Source organism: Strongylocentrotus purpuratus, unplaced genomic scaffold (assembly GCF_000002235.5).
Source record: "Strongylocentrotus purpuratus isolate Spur 01 unplaced genomic scaffold, Spur_5.0 spur5_scaffold_21, whole genome shotgun sequence".
NCBI lineage: Eukaryota > Metazoa > Echinodermata > Echinoidea > Camarodonta > Strongylocentrotidae > Strongylocentrotus > Strongylocentrotus purpuratus.
The window spans coordinates 42,323,248-42,349,108 of NW_022145607.1; the positions used below are offsets into that span (position 1 = coordinate 42,323,248).

Here is a 25,861-nt window from a genome sequence, read left to right on the forward strand (position 1 = left end):
TACCACATTGTCTTTAGCCCGTATCAGTATTAGTATGATCCAATATAAAGCTTTTATTCTTTATTTAATTCAGTATAATGCTTTTCCTCAAAATAGTTTTGCTATTTTTTTAGGGTTGAGACGCTAAGAAATGGTTTCAAATGTACATTAAACGAACCCTGAACCATTGCAAAATGATGGTGGTTCTCTCTCTCTCTCTCTCTCTTTATTTTAATCATGCATTATCAACTACATATAAAGCAGCAACCAAAAACTTAGGGTTATCTGAGATAGGTGAAAGTAAGAGTTAAAGAAAAGTCATGCTAAAACGGCGCTTCACTTCCCCCCGCCTTCTGAAAAAATAAAATAGATTAGTAGTCCTCCTCTCCAGAATCCCCCTCCCCCCCCCCCGCTTTAATATCACATTTTCACTTGGCAGCCCAAGGGGCCGGGGGGGGGGGGGTGGGAGGAGGGGGTTAAACCCCTACCCCCCCCCCCCCCCCCCCCCGCCGTAGATCTGCCCATGTAACCTTATCATTCCACGCAGGGACGGCGATCCCGGGGGGACGGGGGGGGGGACACGTCCCCCCCCCCCTCAATTTTTTAGGGGGGATCGTCCCCCCTGGAAATATGAAAAAGTGCAAAACAAATTGTATAGCATATACTGAATAATGACTGCAACACACTTTTAGGCTCTGGAAGGCCCAAGAGTGCAGCGTTTAGACTAATAAAATTGCAAAGAAAATCTCGCTCGGTCGCTACGCTCCCTCGCATAACATCCTCGTAAAAAAAAAATCGCATTTCGTCCCCCCGGTCATTAACAGAAATCGCCGCCCCTGATTTCACGACATTTTGGTCTTCCTCTTCTCCACAAAAGGGACTTTTATATTTGCGTGGACGTGGACGTGGACGTGGACGTGTTACGTCCTTTTAAGGCACTAGCTGGCAATCACATGTGACATCCTTTTAAGCACTGGCAGTGCCTTAAAAGGAGGTCACACGTTGCAGTCCACGTTCTCATCGTGCAAATCTAAAAGTCCCTGATATTGATTTACTGGTCGAGGTTCATTATTTGCTGACAACGAAAAACTTCTCCAGGCCATGACCATGTTTCTGCCCTTGCCCGATCGCCTCCAGCTCCAGCAGACATGGCGCGGCAGCGTGCACACGCACCGCTACTCACGGCGCAGTAGGCCTATAACCACTGCTGACGGCGGCACTGCACTGCGAGCTGAATCGGTAATAATAGGCCTACTCATAAAACGAGAAATCATGCACACTAATCTTAGTTCCATTTCATTGGTTTAAGGTTTGAAAATTGAAACTCAATATTGTGTTAAAGTTATAACAGAAAAGATTATCTTTATTTTATAATTCCACCGGGGCGATTTTTAATATTGCAATCGCCCCCGTGAGCAACCTGACGGGGGCGATTTTGTAGCTTACGGGGGCGAATCGCCCACCGCCCCCGTGTATTTTGAGCGCTGGGTGTGAGCAATAGTGAGCACTAATTGTCTTTTTTTGGCTCTCGAAAATTTTAAAAAATCGTACCCCCCCCCCCCTTCTTTGAGCGCCATGGGAGGGGCCCATCTCCAAAAAAGGGTAAAATTTACCTGTTTTTTACTCTTTTTTTCTCACAGGAGAGCCCCCCCCCCCCGGATCCGCCACTGGTATACAGTCAGTATTTGCTATACATTCTTTTTTTTAAACTTTTTCAAATTTTCCGGGGGTGGACGATCCCCCCTAACAAAAATTGAGGCCGGGGAAGAGCCCCCGCCCCCGGGATCGCCGCCCCTGATCAACATACACGAACTGATCTATACATGGAACGTCTAGCTTGAAAGGGTATGCATGCCTGTGAGGTAGACAAAAAAGATGAAATGATTTTGAATAATTCACTATTAAAGATAAACTTGAGTTCTGGTAAAAAAAAAGAAATCAATTCTCACAGAATCAAACGAAACTTATACACTGAATGTTCAAGATTACAAATAAATGACATGTGCCAAATATTTTGGAAGAAAATGTATACTGGCTGAGTAATGAGCATAGAAAGACTAGGAAATCAAGGTAGTACCAGCCCCGACACCATGTGTGTTGTCCCATATATAGCTTTCTGTGTACAGTGCTTGTTACTTTACCAAGACTCTGTCAAATTTATTATGATTCTGATGACTCCAGAACCTTGCAGTGCACACCAATACTTACATGCTACATGATCAACTGTTTCTGATCCTTTCCACACCTTTTCTTTCACAATGCAATCGCATTACCAGTACTAAAGTTTATCTTTAATGATTACAGAAATGGATAGAAATCGAGTGTGCAATTGATTAGGCCTACATGTTATATGTATTTATATATATTCATATTAAATGTATGAACATTCAGCTAGTTGACCTGGGGCTCCTTTTAAATTGTAACGACTGACGCTAAAACATAATGTACTTCTCGGCATATACACCGAGGGTAAACATGCCAAAATTCGGCGTAAAGATTCATAAATGAATGATACACGCCAATAAAACAAAAACAACAGCAACAAGTCCCCAGACATATATCACACACACACACACACACGCACACGCACACACACACACACACACGCGCGCACACACCACCATACTTTTTTTTTTTTTTTTTTAACAATTTTGTTTTATTTCTCCAGATGTGTAATACAAACCATGACATACAATTGAATAAAATAAACGTGTTCAATATTGATGCTTTGACATAAACATAATTAAACACAAACTTATTTGCAGTATAATATAACTTAGCAACAAAGTAAACGTATAAGTACCTAAACATAATATGTCAATTGTAAATGTTATTTACTTATATATTACAAAAAAAAACAAATCTGGAGATAATTTTACTGAAACAATCCTGCCCCCTCCCTGCCCCCTCCATCACACAGACATACTCACCCTCTATCACACAAACATATACTCACCCACTCACACACATACTCACCCACCCACCCACCCCCCCCCCCCCCCACACACACAGTACTCACTCAGTGGATGTCTGCCAACATTCTCAACTTAAGAAAAATATACTAAATAAGTTATCCAGGCCGCAAAATCGAGTTACGCTTTTAACAAGCTCACGGTGGAGAAGAAAGCAAATCTTAATTAATCTTAAGCTGCTCCCACTTTAAGAAATGTGATCCTAGCTTAATTTCCCATTTTAATTGCTATTTTCTTTTCCTCATCCCTATACTTAAAATGCTTTTTTTCATCTTTTCTAAAGTTAGTACTCGCCCCCCCCCCCCCCGATCTTGACATAAATGTAACATACTTCACCATGAAAATGATAGTATTACTCATTTTTATTCTATATGAACTACCTACCAACCCAACAAATATATCTCGCCATTCTAAATCTTTAATTTCATCTAACTCAAAAAGTTGTATTAAAGCCTGCCATAACCTTTGAACGCTCCCACAAGATAAAAATAAATGTTTGTATGTTTCTATTTCCTGCTTACAAAACGAACATAAATTATCACCAACAAAACCAAATCTATCCATACACACAGCGCACACATGCACGCACACACACACAAACACACGCTTATCTGCGCATAACCTTCGAGCTTAGAGTCGGTGTTTTTTCAGTTGCGTAACACATTTCTCCCTGTATCGTGAGCTTGAAGGCGTCCTCTGGCCATTCTCTAGCTGCGGACTGACCACACAGGACTTCCTATATTAGTTTATGCATAGTCCTATATGTATAGTATGGTTGAAAGTATGGCGCAGAAAAACTGTACCTGCACAAACTTCAGGATGGGATTTTATATTTCTCTATGTGTCACCATCTTTCTCGTTTTGTTCTACTGCATTTATATATCTGAAAGGAGAAGATCGGAGACATTCCTTTTGACAACATTCAAAGACGGGGATTGGGTAAGTCGCTCAGATTCAATGATGACCTATAGGTAGATGGTACACTGTTGGCCCTAAAGCTACATTTTGTTTACCTCTTTTCACGAAGTGGCCGTTAAAATATGATTTCTTCTTAAAGTGACTCGGTAACATTGCCTCAGATTCTGAAACTAAATCCTGGACTTAGCTCATGCTGCAATCATAACTATAAACCTTTACGTCAGTCATATCAGGAATCCCATGACTTTTACACTTTTACAAGCCGATCGCCTGTCTGATCATCAAGATATTTATGATTGGAAATCGAATTAAATCAAATTTTGCGTTTTCCCAACGTTTTTTTTAAACACTACAGTCTTTTGGGGAAAATGAGTATGCATGGTAAAACCATTTTTGAGGCACTTCATGATCATTTTGAAGCGCAATTTCTTTGGGGCTTCATTATTACACCATATCGCAGACAGTGATATCACGTAGGGCCATGCATCTCAGATTATATCTTCTCAGAACATTATGAGAATATGAATAATCTATATACTCGTAGAGATTGATAAATAAAGAAGAATAGACCATATTGTTAAAAATCATTTCATGAAAAGAACTAAGAAAAAATGTTCAAATTTTGAGAGCAACAGTGTAAATTTATTTTTTCCATTCATTTCATTCAATACCTCGAATTAGGAACACTCTTTTTAACCACAAGCAATGAGGAGAACCCTTGAAACGGAAATTATTTTTGATATTCTTTATATTCGTCGATTAGCATTATGTTTCTTGGAATTAAATTAATCCAATACATAGCAAATAGCATTAACAAAATATATCATTATCAAAGTTTATGGAATGTGGAATGATGCTGGAGCTAGCAGTAATAGCACAGTATCAAAGTAACAATTAAATACAAGTCAAATAAAAATAAGGTAAGAGAGAGAGAGAGAGAGAGTGCGATCAAGATGACTGAGATATACATAATCATAATAATAATGCTAATGAAGTCATTTTTATATAGCACATTATAATAAATTCTCTATGCGCTTTACAACAATTTATTGTACAATATATTACATGATTAATCTGAAGATTTAAATATGCATAATTTAACAAAAGTACATATCATATACAATGATGAAAAAAAATTCAGATATAATGGTATAAACTTATGATTGAACACAATTATAATAGTTGTTTAATTACGATTTCATTGTAGTAACGAAATAACATTATTTGACATAAACTAGTCATATAATAGGCCATTTTCGTAATGTAACCAAATTCAATTAATAAGTCTTTGTGAAGTGCCTAAATACAGATTATTTCATTCACCTGATAAGAATAATAGTATTTCAATAGACAAAATCCGAAATGCATACATTAATTGTTGCCAGGTGGGACAACATGATGGCTTGACCTACCTAGCAACACTTAATATTATGCAGTTGCATTCTGACTATGGAAATACTATTATTCCTATCAGGTGAATGAAATAATTTGTATTGAGGCACTTCACAAAGACTTATGCATTAAATTTGGTTACATTACGAAAATGGCCTATTAACAGACTATTGGACGAACCTAAATGTCTTCAGAAGTGATTTGAATGAATCGATGGCGGGGCGTTACAAACATTTAATATTACATTTTGTTCCGTAGGGTGGGTCCATAGTGGCTCAGTTATATACTTTTTTCCCATTGACCACTTGACCACACATCGTACGTATTGCACTGGTGGGGTGTTATCGCATGGTCCATGGTTATTGTAATTTGCAAGGGTAGGGCAGCTGCAGGAATGGCGGCGATATATAGAGCGGACTAAGACCAGGTTCTTAATTATGACGCTGAAATTTTGCATTCTCTAAAAAAATTATATTATGCGAAATTGTACCATCGATTTCACTGACAAGTCTGCAATGTTAAAGATGTTAAAGTGTGTTAAAGGTAATGCACAATTTTGGTATGGGGTCATGATTTTGGTCCAAATGAACATATTGGAAGCATTATGCGATCCTACAATATTCAGTGATCGTTGTCGCGGTTGAAATCGAGTCTAAAGTTATGAAATTGAAAATAATAAACTCTTTATGTTGTATCGCTCCCTCTCAAGGTAAAGATATTAATTGAGCTATAAAACAATATTTCTTGACTAAAATTCCCGTTTGGAAATTATATATCACAACTACATATTCTGAGATTTTCATGGTGGCAGTTCCCATTGTACGGCCGTAGGCGCTATTTGAAATTTATCAAAATGTATATATTTCATATTACATTTTTCTCGAAAGCAGAAGTGTTTTAGGGGCTAAATTTTCTAGTGCTTATGATACATCCACAGGGCCATCCAAATGTATCAAAATTGTAAAGAATCGCTATCCACCTAATTTTCTAAATTTCCCAAAACTTTGTATTGCCTTTAAAGATTTCACTTGATGCGCAATTATAGTGTGAAATAGCTTTACGGCAGCTCGTTTGCTATTATTTTTGCAAGTTGCAAATTCAATGCATTGCTCATGTGCCGAATCCATGATGGCAAGCATCGATTAGTTAAGGCTCGTCATCATCGGGTTCCGACATCGAAAACTACATTGTAATTTTATTCCTTTATCCCCCGGCACGGACCGTCAAACTTGCGAAAAAATAATTAGACCGTGAATGAGGTCGTTGTTGGCTTTACATTATACATCCTTTTCACTAGTTTTGGGAAGAGGTGGAAATAATTTGTCAGTGTTATCATTGTTATTAGTATTACGCAAGTGTGGAAGAGCATCAGATAAATCATGTTCCCTGAAAAGCATGGCTCTTCAAATGCCATCATATTCTAAATATGGCATGCAGTCGCGGATCCAGGATTTTCCAATAGGGGGGGGGGGGGCCGGATATTTGAAAATCGCGCAGACCGTTATTTCAACTCGACTTACCAATACTGACAAGGTTATTTCAAAAGCACTGTACCGGTACATACAAGCGGGTACAATTTTTTTTTTCTCTTGTCCGATATCAACATTCCCCACCCAAGTTTAAGTTATGTGCGAGCAATTTTTTTAACATTTTCATCAGGGGGGGGGGGGGGGGGGGGCTGAATCCACTTGTTAAAATATTAATTTTCTGGGTTCACAATTTCGCGAACGAGCGAGCGAGCGAAAAATTGAGCATTATGTATGTTGTGAAAGTGTTATTTATCCCCAAAATACGCGAGATAAGACATAAAACAAATGCATATTTGGTCAGGTTGTAATTTTTAAATTTGCGGGGAAAGAGAGGCTGTACCCCGCATTAACTGCAAGAAATGAAATTTGAATCCCTGTGGAGTAAATAAAGAAACAGCTCTAGCTACAACCATGATTACATGAGAGCTTCCATTTTTTTTGGAAATCCAGAACAATTAAACTCTTGTGGTGTTATATCTGTGTTTCATGACTGTAAAAATATTTTTAACACTTTCTTTGTATCTTTACATATTTACATTCATGAATGACTTCATCACTAACGGTTCGCTTAAAAATACGATCGTGCCGAGTTGTTCGCTACAACCAATATTGCAATGTGAACTTCCTTTTATTTGGAAATCCAGAACAATTAACTTGTGGTGCTCTATATGTGTTTCATGACTGTCAAAATATTTTAACACTTTCTTTATATCTTTGCTTTGCTTGGGGTCCAGAGGAAAAAGCCGCAGCGGGGGGTCAAGGGCAGACCCATCGGAAGCTCAGGAGTTCAGTTTAGGAATTTAATTACGGTCAGATGAGCATATTTTGATACCTTATTTATACCTTATCACTAATTAGCCCAGGGTCCAGGGGACTGAGCCCCATGAAGCTCAGGGTTTTAGGCATTTAATAATGGTCAGATGATTTAATTGCGGCCAGATGGGCATATTTTGATACCTCATTAATTTTGTGGCACTGGCAGGTCACAATTTTTCTTTCTTCCTTTCTTTCTATTTTAATATCTTACACATACTTTTTTCTAGTGAGGGGGTGGCTTGAGCCCCCAAGCCCCGCCGTTCCTCGGGCCCTGACATGTGCCCATGCCTTGAGCCATAATGTATGGCCGTACAGAGGATTTTTTTTCATGTTGGGGACCGGGGTAAAATGCAATGAATTATTGATAATTTATTGCATTTTGTTATTTTTTTTTATTTGTGGGAACTGCCCCCTACCCTAGCCCCCGCTGCGTACATTCATGGTTCAGTGGCAAAGCAATGGCCTCGTAACTGTGAGGCCCCAGGATCAAAACCGTGTCGATGTGCCATATTAGTGCCCTTTTGTGGGGCATTAATCCTCATTACTGTCATTCATGACTTCAGGCCAGGGCGTAGGTCCCATAGTTGATAAGCATATTAGCATACACATGCTTTGGCAGTCACGCAAAACAAACACTGGCAAATCATTATTCAATAATATCTGAGAATGTATACTATTATCTAGATCTTTTAGGAATAAATCATTGTCAAAATAATTCCCTAAATTGGGGTAAATATTCCAACGTTATGAGCGACAGTTTATATTCTCATAGTAATAACATATTGTTTTTTTTTATCATAATCATACCTTGTCACATCAATACTATATCACATCGTTTCTTTTCATGAAAAACATTATATTCTTGCATCACATGATATCGTATCTTATAATAAATATTTTGTTATCATTTCGTGCAATGTTAAGTCAGGTGATATCACATGAATGCAATAACATAAAGATATCATATTTAGATCATGATCATATTATGTTATGTAATATCAATCATTATCTCCTTGGTATCATGATATTCATATGATCGTGCTGATAAAGTGTAAATTTGATTTTTTCAATCGTTAAGAGTTCATTTTACTGTACAAGTGTTGCCGTAATTATATGTCGCAATTATAATTTTGAAATATGAATGTAAATGTATTTATTCCCAGGCGCGGATCCAGGATTTCTTAGGGGGGGGGGGGGGCCCAAATTTGAAATTATGCGAGCCAAATATTAGTACGTAATGGTGACCAACAGTGACGTAATGCGGGGGGGGGGGGGGTCGGTGCAGGGAGGGGCGAGTTTTCCCCTTCCTCCTCCGCGAACGCGGAAGTTTTGACGTTTCATTAAATTATTAGAGAAAGATGACGATTCGTTGTACCGTTCTCAAAAATAATTCTCGTCTGAATTAAGTTTTTCCCCTCCCGCGCGAAGCGCGAATTTTTTTTCGATTTATTAAATTATTACGATTCTTTGGAGAGTTCTCGACTCTTAATCCTCGTCTGAATTCAGGTTCCCCCCCCTCCCGCGCTTCGCGCGGAAGCTTTTTAAGTTTCCTTTAATCATTAGAGAAAGAAGACGATTCGTTGTACCGTTCTCGACACTAATCCTCGTCTGAAATCATTTTTCCCCTTCCGCGCGAAGCGTGGAAGCTTTTACGATTCATTAAATCATTAGAGAAAGAAGACGATTCGTTATACCGTTCTCGAAAATAATCCTCGTCGGAATTTAGTTTCCCCTACATCCCGCGCGAAGCGCGGGAGGTAACATTAAATCATTAAAGATTCGTATTACCGTTCTCGCCTCTGAATCCTCGTCTGAATTCAGGTCCCCCCCCCCCCCCCTCCCGCGCTTTGCGCGGAAGCTTTGACATTTCACAAGAAAAATTTACGATTTATTAAATTATTACTATTCTTTGGAGAGCTCTCGACTCTTAATCCTCGTCTGAATTCAGGTTTCCCCCCCCCGCGCTTCGCGCGGAAGCTTTTTAAGTTTCCTTTAATCATTAGAGAAAGAAGACGACTCGTTGTACCGTTTTCGACACTAATCCTCGTCTGAAATCAGTTTTCCCCCCATTCCCGCGCGAAGCGTGGAAGCTTTACGATTCATTAAATCATTAGAGAAAGAAGACGATTCGTTATACCGTTCTCGAAAATAATCCTCGTCGGAATTAAGTTTCCCCTACATCCCGCGCAAAGCGCGGAAGGTAACATTAAATCATTAAAGAATCGTATTACCGTTCTCCGCCTCTGAATCCTCGTCTGAATTCAGGTTCCCCCCCCCCCCCTATCGCGCGAAGCGCGGAGCTTTTACGTTTCATTAAATCATTAGAGAAAGAAGACGATTCGTTGTACCGTTTCCTCGACTCTTAATCCTCGTCTGAATTCAGTGCCCCCCCCCTCCCGCGCGAAGCGCGGAAGCTTTTACGTTTCATAATGTTATAAGAGAAAAAAGACGATTGGCTGTACAGTTCTCGACTCTTAATCCTCGTCTGAATTCAGGTTCCCCCCTGCCGCGGGGCGCGAAGCGCGGAAGTTTTTAATTTTCATGAAATCATTAGAGAAAGAAGACGATTCGTTGTACCGTTCTCGAAAATAATCCTCGTCGGAATTTAGTTTTCCCTCCATCCCGCACGAAGCGCGGAAGCTTTTACGTTTCATTAAATAATTAAAGATTCGTATTACCGTCTCGCCTCTGAATTCAGGTTTCCCCACTCCCGCGCTTCGCGCGGAAGCTTTGACGTTTCACAAGATTATGAGAGAAAGAAGACGATTCGCTGTACCGTTCTCGATTCTTAATCCTTGTCTGAATTCAGTCCCCCCCCCCCTCCCCTCTTGAGCGAAGTTTTGACGTTTCATTAAATTATAAGAGAAAGAAGACGATGCGTTGTACCGTTCTCTATACTCTTAATCCTTTTTTTAAAGGTGTTCTTTGTCTGCTCCTTTTTCTTCCATGCCTCTTCCGATTTGGGGGACCGCCTCCCCCCCCCCCCCCCCCCCCCCCCCTCTGGCTACGCACCTGCGGTCAGATAACACATTTTGATACCTTGTCCGACCCCGCAAGCTCAGGGGTTTAAGGCATTAAATTGCGGTCAGATAATCATTCAGGGCCCGTGTTAGGGCCCCTGGTGGGGTCGAGGCGGCTGAGCCGGCCCCGGAAGCTCAGGGGTTTTAGGTGTTTAATTAAGTCAGATGAGCATTTTTTGGTATATACCTTATTATTTTATGACACTGGCAGGTCACTATTTGGCGTGGGTTCCAGGGGGCGGGAGCCCCACAAAATCAGGGGTTTTAGGCATTAAATTACCGTCAGATGAGCATCTAAGGGCCCGCCGTAGGGTCCTAGGTGGAATCCAGGGGCAGAGCCCCTGGGAGCTTAGGGGTTTTAGGCATTTAATCACGGTCAGATGTGCATATTTAGATGCCTCATTATTTTTAACACTGGCAGTTAACTATTGTTTCTTTCTTGCTCTCATTCTATTTATTTCTCTTTAATATACTTTTTCAAAAAAGTGGGGGGGGGGGGGGGGGGGGGAGGGAGTTCGAGGCTCCCGATCCCCGCCCCCACCTCGGGCCTGACATGTAGGAATATCAAGAATCATATTTATTGCCTGGCTGTAAATTTAGTAATTTGTCATTCTCCAACAAACACATACAAACGTATTTACTAAAAATGAGGAAAAATCTCGGAAATTATGTCTTTTCTTTCCCTTTCCTTCCTTCTCTCTTATTTTTTGATTGGGGGGGGGGGGGGGGGGTCAACAGCCTGGGAGGCAAGGCCCTTTCGGCCCCCGATCTCCTTCCTCCCCCTTTTCTTTTTTTTCTTCCTCTTCTTTCTTTCCCTCTCTCTCTTTCCCTTTCCCTTCTTTTCTTTCTTCTCTCTTTTTTTTTTTTTTTTTGCGGGGGGGGGGGGGGGCCAAGGCCCGCTCGGCCCCCCCCCCCCTGGATCCGCGCCTGTTTATTCCTGTTATATTTTGGCCGGTTTCCTTGGTCCAGTGGTCAAGACATTGGCGTTCTAATAGCCAGTGACCCTTGTTCGATTCCCGGCGGAGTCATTTTTCCACATTCGCAATCAATTCCGAAAAGGGATGACAGCAACTAAAAGTATCTAGGAAATCAATGTATTTCCCTGGCTTTGGATTTCTTTTTTGTCTTCGATTTTCATACTTACTTTCAAAATAATCTTTCAACCTTAAATTCCTGCAAAATTCAGAATCATCATATTTTTATGAAACTGCGGACGTAGTAAAAAAGTTAATTTCAAGGATTTGTATTTCAAATGTTTTAATCAGCATTAATATACTCTCTTAGCGTAGGTTAGATAGAAACTTTATAATGGAAAAATATGCATCAGTATTAACAAACTTGACACTTCTGTGGCGTGGGAAAGTGGTGTACCCTATTGTTCAGTGCTATCGTAAACAGACAGTAAGGTGGCAATTTAATTGTACTGAAAATTCAATAACCAACAGATGGAGCATCCTCTTTTATACAAATATTGTTGTATTAACAAAACAAAAATCCACACTGTAGGCCTAGGCATACATACATGTACATCACACGCAATAGATCCAAGATTTAATACCAGCGAGAGCCCCCCCCCCCCCCCACGTTCGGAATCGAATAGGGTGCTGCTATCAGGGGCGAATAGGCATCTATCACGAATAGCTGCATGCATCCCCCTGGCTTGAAGTAGGGGGGATGGCCTGTACAAACATCCCCCCTGATATTACCAAAATAAAGAGAGAAAAAAAAGGAAGAAGAAGAAGAAAAAATGTGATGGTTTCAATTTCAGCATAATGCATGAGAAATGAGTTTTTTTTATGTATGTATAACTGTATAGGCTACACGCATACAGTATTTCACCATCATTAAGAGTAGTTGCGCGACGTGCGCGAACAAGCACTTCATAAACTTCAGAATAATTTTTCGTTATTTTGCAAGGTTTAGCCCAGACGTAAAATGCGCCAGCGCGCGAGCGCTTAATTAAAGGGAAAGTCCACCCCCCAAAATAAGTTTGTTTCGATAGAGGCAGAATAATAAGAAAATCAGGTGAGTGAAAGTTTGAGCAAATTCTGAAGGAAAATAAGAAAGTATGAATTATTGAAGTTGTGATCAATCAAATACAAATTGGCAACTCTGTGACTTATTATACGAGCTCTCCTTCATTTGCTTTGTGCATAATATTCCATAAAATCATGTTTTCTTCGTTATTGATGACGGAATATATATTTGTTCCTTGCAGGGGGAGTATAGAAACATATTTGCAATTATTATATTTAGGGTGCATGTATGGTTGAAATTTTTCTTGAGGGAAAATGAAAATTTTAGATTTTTTTAGTACTGAGCAAATGGAAGTTGAGCTCGCATGATACGTCATAGAGTTGCCAATTTGAGTTTGATTGATCACAACTTCAAAAATCCTAACTTCCTTATTTTTAATCGGAATTTGCTCAAACTTTCACTGACTGTTTCTCTCATTTTTCTACTCCTATTAAAACTAACTTAATTTCAGGGTGGACTTCCCCTTTAAAAAGGGCAATCATATACAGTAGATGCCCGGCCCCCCCCCCCCCCCCCCCCCCCACTTAGTGTTATTTAGGGTACGCGTATGCTCGTTCCCTCCCTTTGAAAGCACCCCCCCCCCCACTATCTCAGGACTGCCAACATTTCTGAATCCCCTTTCGCCGGCTTTTCGCTGGCTTTTCCTGCCTTGGAGACCCCCCCCCCCCCCCAAAATCCGGAACACTACTAAATGTACCACCCCCCCCCCAATTTCAGGTGAGCTCTAGTCGATCGAGGGGGACTGGGGGCCAATGCTTTTACTTTTCAAAATGAAATAATCCTGAATGAGCTTTCAAAGCTAGCAGGAATTTCAGGAATTTGATCCCGGGATGTGATCAATTTTTCTATGATATTCCAGATATTTTATAACCTCCTTTTTACATTTCTCAGGAGTCCAAAGAGAGAGAGAAAAAACCCACCCCCTTTTTAAAGAAATTAAGAGTCGAGAATGGTTCAACCAATCGTCTTCTTTCTCTAATGATTTAATGAAACGTAATAGCTTCCGCGCTTCGCGCAAGAGGGAGGGGGGGGGGGAGGGAAAAACTGAATTCAGATGAGGATTAAAAGTCGAGAACGGAACAACGAATCGTCTTCTTTCTCTAATGATTTAATGAAACGTAAAAGCTTCTGCGCTACGCGCGGGAGGGAGGGGGGGGGGGACTGAATTCAGACGAGGATTATTTTCGAGAACGGTACAACGAATCGTCTTCTTTCTCTAATGATTTATGAAACGTAAAAGCTTCCGCGCTTCGCGAGGGAGGGGGATGGGGGAACTGAATTTTCGAGAACGGTACAACGAATCGTCTTCTTTCTCTAATGATTTAATGAAATGTAATAGTTTCCGCGCATCGCGCGGGAGGGAGGGAAGGGGGGGGGGAAGGGAAAAACTGAATTCAGATGAGGATTAAAAGTCGATAACGGTACAACGAATGGTCTTCTTTCTCTAATGATTTAATGAAACGTAAAAGCTTCCGCGCTTCGCGCGGGAGGGGAGGGGGTACTGAATTCAGACGAGGATTAAGAGTCGAGAACGGAACAACGAATCGTCTTCTTTTCTAATGATTTAATGAAACGTAAAAGTTTCCGCGCTTCGCGTGGGAGGGGGGAGGGGGGACTGAATTCAGACGAGGATAAAGAGTCGAGAACGGTACAACGAATCGTCTTCTTTCTCTAATGATTTTATGAAACGTAAAAGCTTCCGCGCTTCGCGCGGATGGGGGATGGGGGAACTGAATTCAGACGAGGATTATTTTCGAGAACGGTACAACGAATCGTCTTCTTTCTCTAATAGTGTTTATTGTTTGTTCGTTTGTGTGTGTGCGTGTGTGTGTGGTTGCGTGTGTGCATGTGTGTGTGTGCGTGTGTATGTTGTGTGTTTGTGCGTGCGCGATCGCGCGCGCTTGCGTAAATTAGTGTGGGCGTGTGCTCGTGCTGGTATGTGATGGCTATCGCCGATCATCCCCCCACTCCTCGGTACGGATTTACGCCCCTGGCTGCTATTATCTCCAGGAAAGTACCCTATATAGTACATGTACATACTTTTACCGTGTGCGTAGGCCATTTAAGGGTTTTTAGAGGGTAGATTTTCCAAATACGAACTTTTTATAATGCTTAAAATTTGTTTTTAATGTAATGGTAGTTGACATACTATAGCACAGGAAACCATTTATCCAGGCGCGTATCAAGGATTTTCCAATAGGGGGGGGGGGGGGGGGGGGCGGAAATTTGAAAATCGCACAGACCGTTATTTAATTAATTAAAGATCCCAATACCGACAAGGTCATATTAGAAGCACCGTACCGGTAACTACCAGCGGGCACAGGCTTTGGAAAGGGGGCAGGCTCACGCCACGTCACCGTCACTTTAAAGGTACCGGAAATACAAAGTTTTGGGAAATTTGAAAATTGGGTGGATAGTGATTCTTTACAATTTTAATATGTTTGGATGCCCCTAGGGATGTAGAATAAGCACTAGAAAATTTAGCCCCTAAAACTTTAACAATTACCGATGCTCCCGGTAAATTTTGATAAATTTCAAATTGCGCCTACGGCTGTACAATGGTAGCTGCGACCATGAAAATTTCAGAATATGTAGTTGTATATATGTAGTTGTATATGTATATGTAATTTCCAAACGGGAATAGCTAATTGGTTGATTTTAGACAAGAAACATTGTTTTAAAGCTTAATTAATATCTTGACCTTGAGAGGGAGCTATACAACATAAAGAGTTTATTATTTACAATTTCATAACTTTAGACTTAGATTTTAACCACGACAACGAGCACTGAATATTGTAGGATCGCATATATGCTTCCAATATGTTCATTTGAACCAAATTCATGATCCAATACCAAAACTTTGTATTACCTTTAACTTTGAAATTTGTTATCCAATGAATACAAAAGATATATCATGAGTGCTTTTACATGAACCCTTTTTAAATAAATAATATTATGCTGGATTCTGATCCAGATTGCACAACCTAAAATGATAAGATGGTCATCCCCAATACGCTTGCAGTTCTCAATTATGTGCAACCCTTCCTCCTTATTCCCTCATCTATCGTTACCGTCACTGCCATTGACGTATATGGCCGGCCCCCTCTTCAATAAAGGCTCCCAAGACTTCTGGAATAACCCAAAATGTTCTGATCACCATACTGCAGCACTTTGGAGGGGCCGGGCGCGGCCATTTCAGAAGTATTTTTACTAACCTTTTTAGGCACTACGGCTTAAAATATTACAAGCATGCTTATAATTTTTTGAAAATAATCTGAATTCCGACTCAGTTTTGCACAACCTAAAAATTAGCCCCCCCCCCCTCCTCCCCCCCCCCCCTCCTCCCCCCCCCCCAAGTTTTCCCCGTTTTCGTCGTTACTGTCACTAAGTGTCATTTCCTTGTCTTTCTTCCTTTCTCACCCGGCTTCTAGCTCTCTTCTTTCTCTTTTCTCTTTCTCTGTCTCTCTCTCTCTTTCTTTCTTTTCTCTTCTCTTCTCATTTTTTTTCTTCTTCTTTTCCTCCTTTTTTTCCTTCCTCTTTTTTTGGCGCCGCCAATAAGGGGGGCCGCGGCTGTTTCGGCCCCCCCCCCCTTGGATCCGCCAACTGGGCATGTAACAGCATACAAATCGGGACGGATTTTTATGCCACATGTTCGTGTAGTCCCATATACATCTTTCTGTGTGCAGTGCTTATAACTTTACCAAGACTGGGCCGAATTTCTTATCATTTTGATGATTCCAGAACCTTGCAGTACAAACCAAAATGCTAGACGGTCAACCTGTTCTGATCGATTCCACACCGCTTCTTTCACAATGCAATCGCATGACGCATGACCAGAACTCAACTTTATCTCTAATGACGCGATTAATTGACTTGATTTTCTTGACAAATCCAGAAGTTTTTCTAATATAGAAAGAAGATGTGAGCAGGCGCGTACGCAGGAATTTTTCAAGGGGGGGGGGGGGGGGGGGGGGGGGTTAACATTTATAAATCGGACCGAAAATTTCGCAACGACTCAGCCAGCCGCTGAATAAGCGGGGGGGGGGGGGGGGGCGGGGGGGGGGGCGGGGTAAGAAGTCACTTTTTTTTTTTTTTGGTCTCGAAATTTGAAAATTTGACATTTTGCACCGTTTGGGGGAGGGGGGGGGGGGGGGGGTAAGGTCATCTTTTTTAGGTCAGCCAAGGGAATTTTTTTTTTTTAAACAAAAAAACAAAACAAAACAAAACAAAAACAAATATTTCCAAAGGGGGTTTAGGGGGGTTATGGGGGGGGGGGGGGTTATACACATAAAAATCCCAAAGGGGGGGGGGGGTTATCCCCCCCCCCTGTGTATACGATACTGTAGAAAATTGACTTTTTGTATCTCGGAATCAACTTTGAACTCTACTTGGTTGGAACTCAGGGGCGGATCTACGGGGTGGGGGGGGGGGTAGGGTGTTTTACCCCCCCCCCCTCTCCCTGGGCGGACCAACAACAAAACAATAATTAAACTGAATGAAACAAATGAAATATTTGTTTTAGTGCGCACATCCCCCCCCCCCCCCCCAGCATTGAAGTCGCTACCTTAGCATAATTTGCTCTCATCTGAACAATGTTACAAAATCCCCTTTAAAATCAGAACAGGTGATGCTATTAGATTGACGAGAATGAAAACAAATAGTCTATTGTGTGAATTTAAAAAAGTAACCAAATTGTATTAAGGGATTTGGAAGAACAAGTCAACCTTCCTATCAATTCTGACTTTAAAAAGATATTAAAATAAAAAAAATTAAGTAGTACAAAACAATAAAGTGAAACAATTCAATTTTAAAACATTTCATCGTTTACTACCCTTCAAATTGTAAGTGAAAAAGTGTGTGCATTTTGTAAATCAACAAAATCGTTTGTTCATGTTTTGTTAAAATGCACAAAGGTAATATTATTCTGGAAACGCATTGTTCCATTTATTCACTGTAACTTCGAATAATCATTGATTTTAAATGAAAAGCATTTCATTCTTGGTATAGACTTAATTGTCCAAATACAAAATATATAAATATAGTAAGTACATACGCACAATACCCAGTATGTAAAATATACATGTTAAATTACTTTCAATGGAAAACGTACGATAGCTTTTCGACATGTCTAGTTTTAAAAACGAAAATCACATTGTCAAATACTCTTTAACATTTTACACAGTGATTTTTTACTGAAAATTATATTTCCTCTTTTTTCCAATGTAAAGTGAATGTTTATGAATTACGAATTTAAATCCTCTTAACGTTGCTGTTGCTGTTGCTGTTGGATGTGTTTATATATGTATATATTATAAATCCTTTTAATGTTGTTCATGTTGTTGAACTGTGAACTTATTGAATAAAACCCCTGTGAAGAGGAAAATAATAAAGAAAATATCACCTTGATTTACATATTCAGCTATCATAATGGTTACGTAGAACATTATATTGCTATTGAATTGCCTTTATCCTTTATCTTTAGTGTTTTAAATGCGTTTAAAAACTCTGCCATACCATACAACTGCATTTCATTCCCGTGTTATGCTTTTTCCTTTAGAAGATAATGCTTCGTTCAGATCGATCGAGCGCCCACAACAATATGACGCGGCAAGGTATCATGGCTTTCTAAAAAATAACCATGATGCGCCTCAGAAATACATATCTAAATATAGGAATGACAAAATATGTCCGTTATCTTTGATATCAAAGATAAATTGTTCTCGCAAAGAAATGTTGATGCTGTGTATCCTAGAGTGAAATTAGATATTTTTAATTCTTGCGTGAAAAAAAGTGTTCGAAATGAAGTATTATGGTACAATAGCTAATATAACACTAGACAATGCAAAATTATATTTTAAAAATTGCTTTACCAAGGGTATTTTCATTATTAACGATACTGTAAAAAATAGACTTTTTGTATCTCGGAATCAACTTTGAACTGTACTTGGTTCGAACTCAGGGGCGGATCTACGGGGGGGGGGGGGTGTTAGGGGGTAAATAGCATTTTATTCTTGGTATAGACTTAATTGTCCAAATACAAAATATATAAATATAGTAAGTACATACGCACAATACGCAGTATGTAAAATATACATGTTAAATTACTTTCAATGAAAAACGTACAATAGTATTTCGGGATGTCCATTTTTTATAAACGAAAATCACATTGTCTTAAATACTCTTTAACATTTTACACAGTGATTTTTTACTGAAAATAATATTTCCCCTTTTTTTTCAATGTAAAGTGAATGTTTATGGATTACGAATTTAAATTCTCTTAACGTTACTGTTGCTGTTGGATGTGTTTATAAATATATATTTTATAAATCCTTTTAATGTTGTTCATGTTGTTGAACTGTGAACTTATTGAATAAAGCCCCTGTGAAGAGGAAAATAATTAAGGAAATATCACCTTTATTTACATATTCAGCTATCATAATGGTAACGTAGAACATTATATTGCTATTGAATTGCATGCATCCTTTATCTTTAGTGTTTTAAATGCGTTTAAAAACTCTACCTTTACCATACAAGTGTATTTCCATCCCGTGTTATGCTTTTTCCTTTAAAAGATAATGCTTCGTTCACTCGATGAAAATTGACTCCCTAATTTTAAAGGTATAGACGAGTTTTGGAAATGCCCCCCTCTCAAAAAATGAAATGGAAGCTGTCATTACCAATCATGAGAAAGAACATGTTTTTGACTAATACGTGATGATACAAATTTAGTCGGGAAAACGCCTACTAATTGATATATTTGGTAAATTATTATATCTATCCGGACTGGATAGATATCGCGTAGACCCATGAACATCTTCTGTGTACAGTGCTTGTAACTTTACCAAAACTGGGCCAGATTTCTTATCATTTCGATGATTTTTTTTAAAACTCATCCTGCTCTCCTTTTTCCATCCTAAGTTCCTCTCTACTTCCCCCTTCCTTTCCTTCTCTTTCTGTATCTTATTCTTTCTTCTCTTCTCTCAATTCCTCTCTCCAGCTTTTCCATATCTACCTTCTCTCTTATACCTAAATTCTCTTTTTCTGCTTACTTCTGACGAGATAAATTTGAAGTTTGAAAGGCAGTGTATCCCTTCTGCCGCCAACATCACATTATGTACTGGAAATTTGCAGGAAGTATGAATATGTCACGCGTGTCCTCTTTGTGAAATGTAAACGTTTGTAGTGTCCTAATATTCAAATTATGCAAGGAAAACCCATTTATTTCTAGACTTCAATGTCAAACACTGACTTCTTTTTCTTCTTTGGTAATAACATACAGAAAATGAGCTAAAAAAGATACATGAGCACCAATACTGAGCCCACTAATTTGAACAAAAACTGATCCCTTAATGTGGCCTATAGATCGAGCGCCCACAACAACATGACGCGGCGAGGTTATCATGCAGCGCTCAAAATACACGGGGGCGGTGGGCGATTCGCCCCCGTGAGCTACATAATCGCCCCCGTCAGGTTGCTCACGGGGGCGATTGCAAAATTAAAAATCGCCCCCGTGGAATTATAAAACAAAGATTATCTTTTCTGTTATAACTTTAACACAATATTGAGTTTCAATTTTTAAACCTTAAACCAATGAAATGGAACTTAGATTAGCGTGCAAGATTTCTCGTTTTATGAGTAGGCCTAGTTATTCAGCTCGCAGTGCAAACACTGCAAAAAACAAAAAAAAACAAAAACAAGGTTATTTAATAAAAGGATCATGTGACAAATAATCATTGTGATTCAAATTGATGCAAGGATTTGAATAAGCAATGCTTTTCACCAGAATATTCTTTGTAAAAACGACTTTTACAAATCTCAGCCCAAATCTGCCACTGTGTTGTAAGATCACTTTCAGATTAGGAGAAGTGTATTCTTTAATGAGTATTTTACATTGAATGGAACGTCTCAACTCAGTAAGTATGGCTGAGATTTGTAAAAAGTTGTTTTACAAAGAAGATTCGGGTGAATAGCAGTGCTTATTCAAACAAATATTCGCATCGATTTGAATCACAATCATTATTTGTCGCTTAATCCCTTTTAATGACCTTGTTTTCTTTCTCGTTTGCAAGGGGAGAAGAAGATAATTATGTCACGTTAAAGACATCATAAAGATCAGTGTTGTATGCGTATATATTATATACACAGGCCATTAACAGCTATGTAGCTTGTAAATTTGTAAGAGGGAAAATGCTGATTGAAATGATAATGATGAAATAGCAAATAATTGAGGAGTATCATAGTTACCAATTCAATGGACTTTTGTATACAAAAAGAGCCCCCGTCAGTACTAAAAGAGCCCCGTGAGAAGGCTCACGGGGGCTCTTTTTTGGGGGGAAGAGCCCCCGTGGACAAAAAATTAATTTGAGCCCTGTTATCATGGCTTTCTAAAAATAACCATGATGCACCTCAGAAATACATATCAAAATATGCCCGTTATCCTTGATATCAAAGATAAATTGTTCTCGCAAAGAAATGTTGATGCTGTGTATCCTGGAGTGAAATTAGATATTTTTAATTCTTGCGTGTAAAAAATGTTCGAAATGAAGTATTATGGTACAATAGCTAATATAACACTTGACAATACAACATTATATTTTAAAAATTGCTTTACCAAGGGTATTTTCATTATTAACAATACTGTAAAAAATAGACTTTTTGTATCTCGGAATCAACTTTGAACTGTACTTGGTTCGAACTCAGGGGCGGATCTACGGGGGGGGGGGGGGGGTTAGGGGGTAAATAGCATTTTATTCTTGGTATAGACTTAATTGTCCAAATACAATATATATAAATATCGTAAGTACATACGCACAATACGCAGTATGTAAAATATACATGTTAAATTACTTTCAATGGAAAACGTACAATAGTTTTTCGACATGTCCAGTTTTTAAAAACGAAAATCACATTGTCTTAAATACTCTTTAACATTTTACACAGTGATTTTTTACTGAAAATAATATTTCCCCTTTTTTCAATGTAAATTGAATGTTTATGAATTACGAATTTAAATCCTCTTAACGTTACTGTTGCTGTTGGATGTGTATATATATTATAAATCCTTTTAATGTTGTTCATGTTGTTGAACTGTGAACTTATTGACTAAAACCCCTGTGAAGAGGAAAATAATAAAGAAAATATCACCTTGATTTACATATTCAGCTATCATAATGGTAACGTAGAACATTATAATGCTATTGAATTGCCTTTATCTTTATCTTTAGTGTTTTAAATGCTTTTAAAAACTCTGCCATACCATACAACTGCATTTCCATCCCGTGTTAATATGCTTTTTCCTTTAGAAGATAATGCTTCGTTCACTCGATGAAAATTGACTCCCTAACTTTAAAGGTATAGACGAGTTTTGGAAATTCCCCCCCCCCTCTCAAAAAATGAAATGGAAGCTGTTATTACAATCATGAGAAAGAATATGTTTTGACTAATACGTGATGATACAAATTTAGTCGGGAAAACGCCTACTAATTGATATATTTGGTAAATTATTATATCTATCCGGCCTGGATAGATATCGCGTGGACCCATGAACATCTGTCTGTGTTCAGTGCTTGTAACTTTACCAAGTCTGGGCCAAATTTCTTATCATTTTGATGATTTTTAAAAAAAACCTCATCCTGCTCTCCTTTTTCAATCCTAAGTTCCTCTCTACTTCCCCCTTTCTTTCCTTCTCTTTCTGTATCTTATTCTTTCTTCTTTCTCTCAATTCCTCTCTCCAGCTTTTCCATATCTACCTTCTCTCTTATACCCCATTTCTCTTTTTCTGCTTACTTCTGATGAGATAAATTTGAAGTTTTAAAGGTAGTGTATCCCTTCTGCAGCCAACATCACATTATGTACTGGAAATTTGCAGGAATTATGAATATGGGATGTCACGCGTGTCCTCTTTGTGAAATGTAAACGTTTGTAGTGTCCTAATATTCAAATTATGCAAGGAAAACCCATTTATTTTCTAGACTTCAATGTCAGACACTGACTTCATTTTCTTCTTTGGTAATAACATACAGAAAATGAGCTAAAAAGGATACATGAGCACCAATACTGAGCCCACTTTTTGTTATAGCCAAAATTAAACTGATTAAATCTTAGCGGAGCACAAAACGTACGACCATTCGGTACAAGGGTATGAAAATCAGACTATTACTAAATGGATTTCAACCACTCTTAAAAGTAGATTCGACAACTTAAATGCTCGTTATTTTCAAGCCCTTTCGTTTTAAGGGAAGTTGTAAGTTAGTTTTATCTTTCAAATGCTGCGCTGGAATTTAACCATTTCATTTTTTTTTGGCCTGTAAATGGGACAAATTACCTTTAAAAGTTAATTGTAATAGTTGCGGATTTATTCAGTGCCCTTTTGTATAATTCATGTGCGACAGGCGCGTACGCAGGATTTTTTCAAGGGGGGGGGGGGGGGGGGGGGGGTTAACATTAATAAATCGGGCCGAAAATTTCGCAACGACTCAGCCAGCCGCTGAATAAGCGGGGGGGGGGGGGGGGTAAGAGGTCACTTTTTTTGTTTTGGTCTCGAAATTTGGAAATTTGACATTTTGCTCCGTTGGGGAGTTGGGTAAGGTTTTTTAATTATTATTTTTTTTAAATCCAAAAAAAAAAATCAAAAGGGGGGGGGGGGGGTTAGGGGGGTATGGGGGGGGGGGGGGTTTACACACATTAAAATACCTAAGGGGGGTTTAACCCGCGAACCCCCCCCCCCCTTGTGTACGCGCCTGGATGTGAGGCTACATGTATTAGAAGTTCAATAATAGTTAAATTTGAGTTCTGGTATAATGAGAAAAATGAATCCAGCAAAATGTACATTGAACGTTCAAGATTACAAATAAAAGACATGTGCTTATATAACACGGGTCACATGGTAATCTGCAAGCACAGACCCTAATCAGGTGGGCTGTATAACGTACAGACCACCTTATAATTTCGTTAGAATTGCCTTTATTTATATATTTTTCTTATTTCTAACCACTTTTTTGTGAACAAGATAACTTGGAAATGGCTCAATCAAATGCCTAGAAATTTGGCACACATATGTATAGACATATGTACGAAGCACAATAACGTTTTCAACATTGACCTTGACTGATGACGTCATCTAGGCGCCATTTTGTAAAATTTACGAAAATCAACTCATGATCATATCTTCATAACCAAAAGGTATTTCTCGTTCATATTTATCATGATCAAGGTCAATATCCGTCGGTCAATAAAAGGTCAAATAACGCGCGCCTGCGCGTACGTCCGCGCGTCAATGCGCGCGCAAAATTTTGAAATGCTCAAAATCGTCTCAAAATCATTTTGCATACGTTTAAGGCCATTCTAAGCATTTTATAAAAAATCGCGCACAAGTGCATGCGCGCGCGTTTTCGCGCGTAAAACTATTACACAACATAGAATCGCCATTTTTTTTTCTTTCATAATATTTCACATATTTTTACAAACAAATTGATACCATGTTTGTCTCTTTATGACTATTAATAACGGAATGATCGACCGTTTAACATAAATCTCCGTGCGCGCGAGCTCTTGTAATACATAGCATATATGGGCAAAAACATACCTATACAAAATCCATTGTAGCTCTTTAGGATGCAAGGTGAACCCAATTTGTTTTCATATTTTGATAGAGTATGATTCGGAAATATTGTTTCGTGTCACATTTGACCTTCAATTAACTCATGACTTCATCATAATGGCCTCCGAACTCAAAATTCCAATTTGCATATTATGACGTCAGCATATTTATGGAAAATTGATTGTATCTCTGTAAATAGTAATTCATTTTCTTCCAAATTTTGAAATGTTCTAGCTGAGACAATTTTCTACAAATGAAATCATCACAATTGTTAATTTTGACAAAAGCATCATGGCGTATTTTTGTGATTAAAGGAGGTATGTCAATTTTCACATTTTGCGTGTATTCTCTATGGGACATGATTTTTTCTCAAAACTCGATTCTACATTCCCGTCTTTCGCGAGCAATATCTACGTTGTTTTTGCTTCATTTACGCTGAACTTCGAGTATGTTGTAGCTGAGACAATAAGATATCTCAAATGTACCCTTTATTTTGTCTCAATTTTTTGTTGGATCAGCCCACCTATACTTGTTCCAAACAAGTATTACAAATCTAGTTGAATTTGAATTTGAATTTGAATTTATTAACAACAAAACAACAACATAACACAATGTTACAAATGTATTCAAGTGGGTAACAAAATAACAAAAAATATCCATGTACATGAGTTACAAGGAAAAAGAAAATATCCATAGTTGAACTATGTGTACAAATTAAATTAATCATATACCATGTCATATTAAAACCTTTGAATTAGCTATAACTTAATAATACGTAGAGATTTGTGGCTGGAATTGAAATTCATAGTGTTTAAATAGCGTATTTAAGTTATTCAAATAAGGATATTTTTAAACTTAAAAACTTAAAATGTTGTTAAAGGGAGATCCAAAAGTTAGCACGAGTGCTTGTCGGGATTGGATCTCCAAGTTTCTAAAACTGTATGCAAATTCATATTGATATCTATTTTGACTTAATATCATTTATTATTTGATCCTCATGATTCATCTCTGCTTAGGAGTTTAATTCTGAGATTTTGACGAAATGATGATCTTGTTTTTCTTCTCTTATATTTATGGGCAAATTATTCAGCAGCTTTGCTCCAATGAAAGAAATTGAAAAAGTGCCATGTGTCGTACTACATTTAGGTAATTGTGGCATTAAATGTTCTCTCCCTCTTGTTCTATACATGTGATTCATTAAAACAAAGTAATCCATTAACGAATGTGGTAAATGTCCTTTCTGCAGGTCATATACAAAGGTCGATACTGAATGCTTGAACAGATTATGCACATCTAATACCTGTAGACGTACGAACAGTGCCTTTGAACTTGTTCTACATGGGGAAAATGTTATCACATGCATGGCCATTTTATGTGCCAATAGTATGCAATTTAAATGACTTTTATAGCAGCTTTATCAAAAAATCATTGTGCCTTAAGAGAAGCCTAGCCCAGCTACCTCCTGGGTGTGTCAGGAGCAGCCATAGTACATGGCCTATGGTAGTCTGATAGTGCAGACTCTCTTTTACGACTGACCAGGGTTTGTGCCTGCAAACTCGTCACATGGTGCGAACGAGAGTTCGGTTTTGCGGATTGCAG

General features: G+C 38.7%; 1 protein-coding gene across 1 annotated transcript in view; it reads left to right on the plus strand.

Moving 5' to 3' along the window:
* Positions 1-3,656: 3,656 nt before the first annotated feature.
* LOC105442985 (NXPE family member 3-like) overlaps positions 3,657-25,861 on the plus strand; it is a 38,914-nt gene continuing 16,709 nt past the window's right edge. Inside the window, exon 1 of the mRNA XM_030994860.1 lies at positions 3,657-3,890. Coding sequence (XP_030850720.1) covers positions 3,714-3,890 — 177 coding nt within the window. The 5' untranslated portion in view covers positions 3,657-3,713. The remainder of the gene's footprint in view (positions 3,891-25,861) is intronic.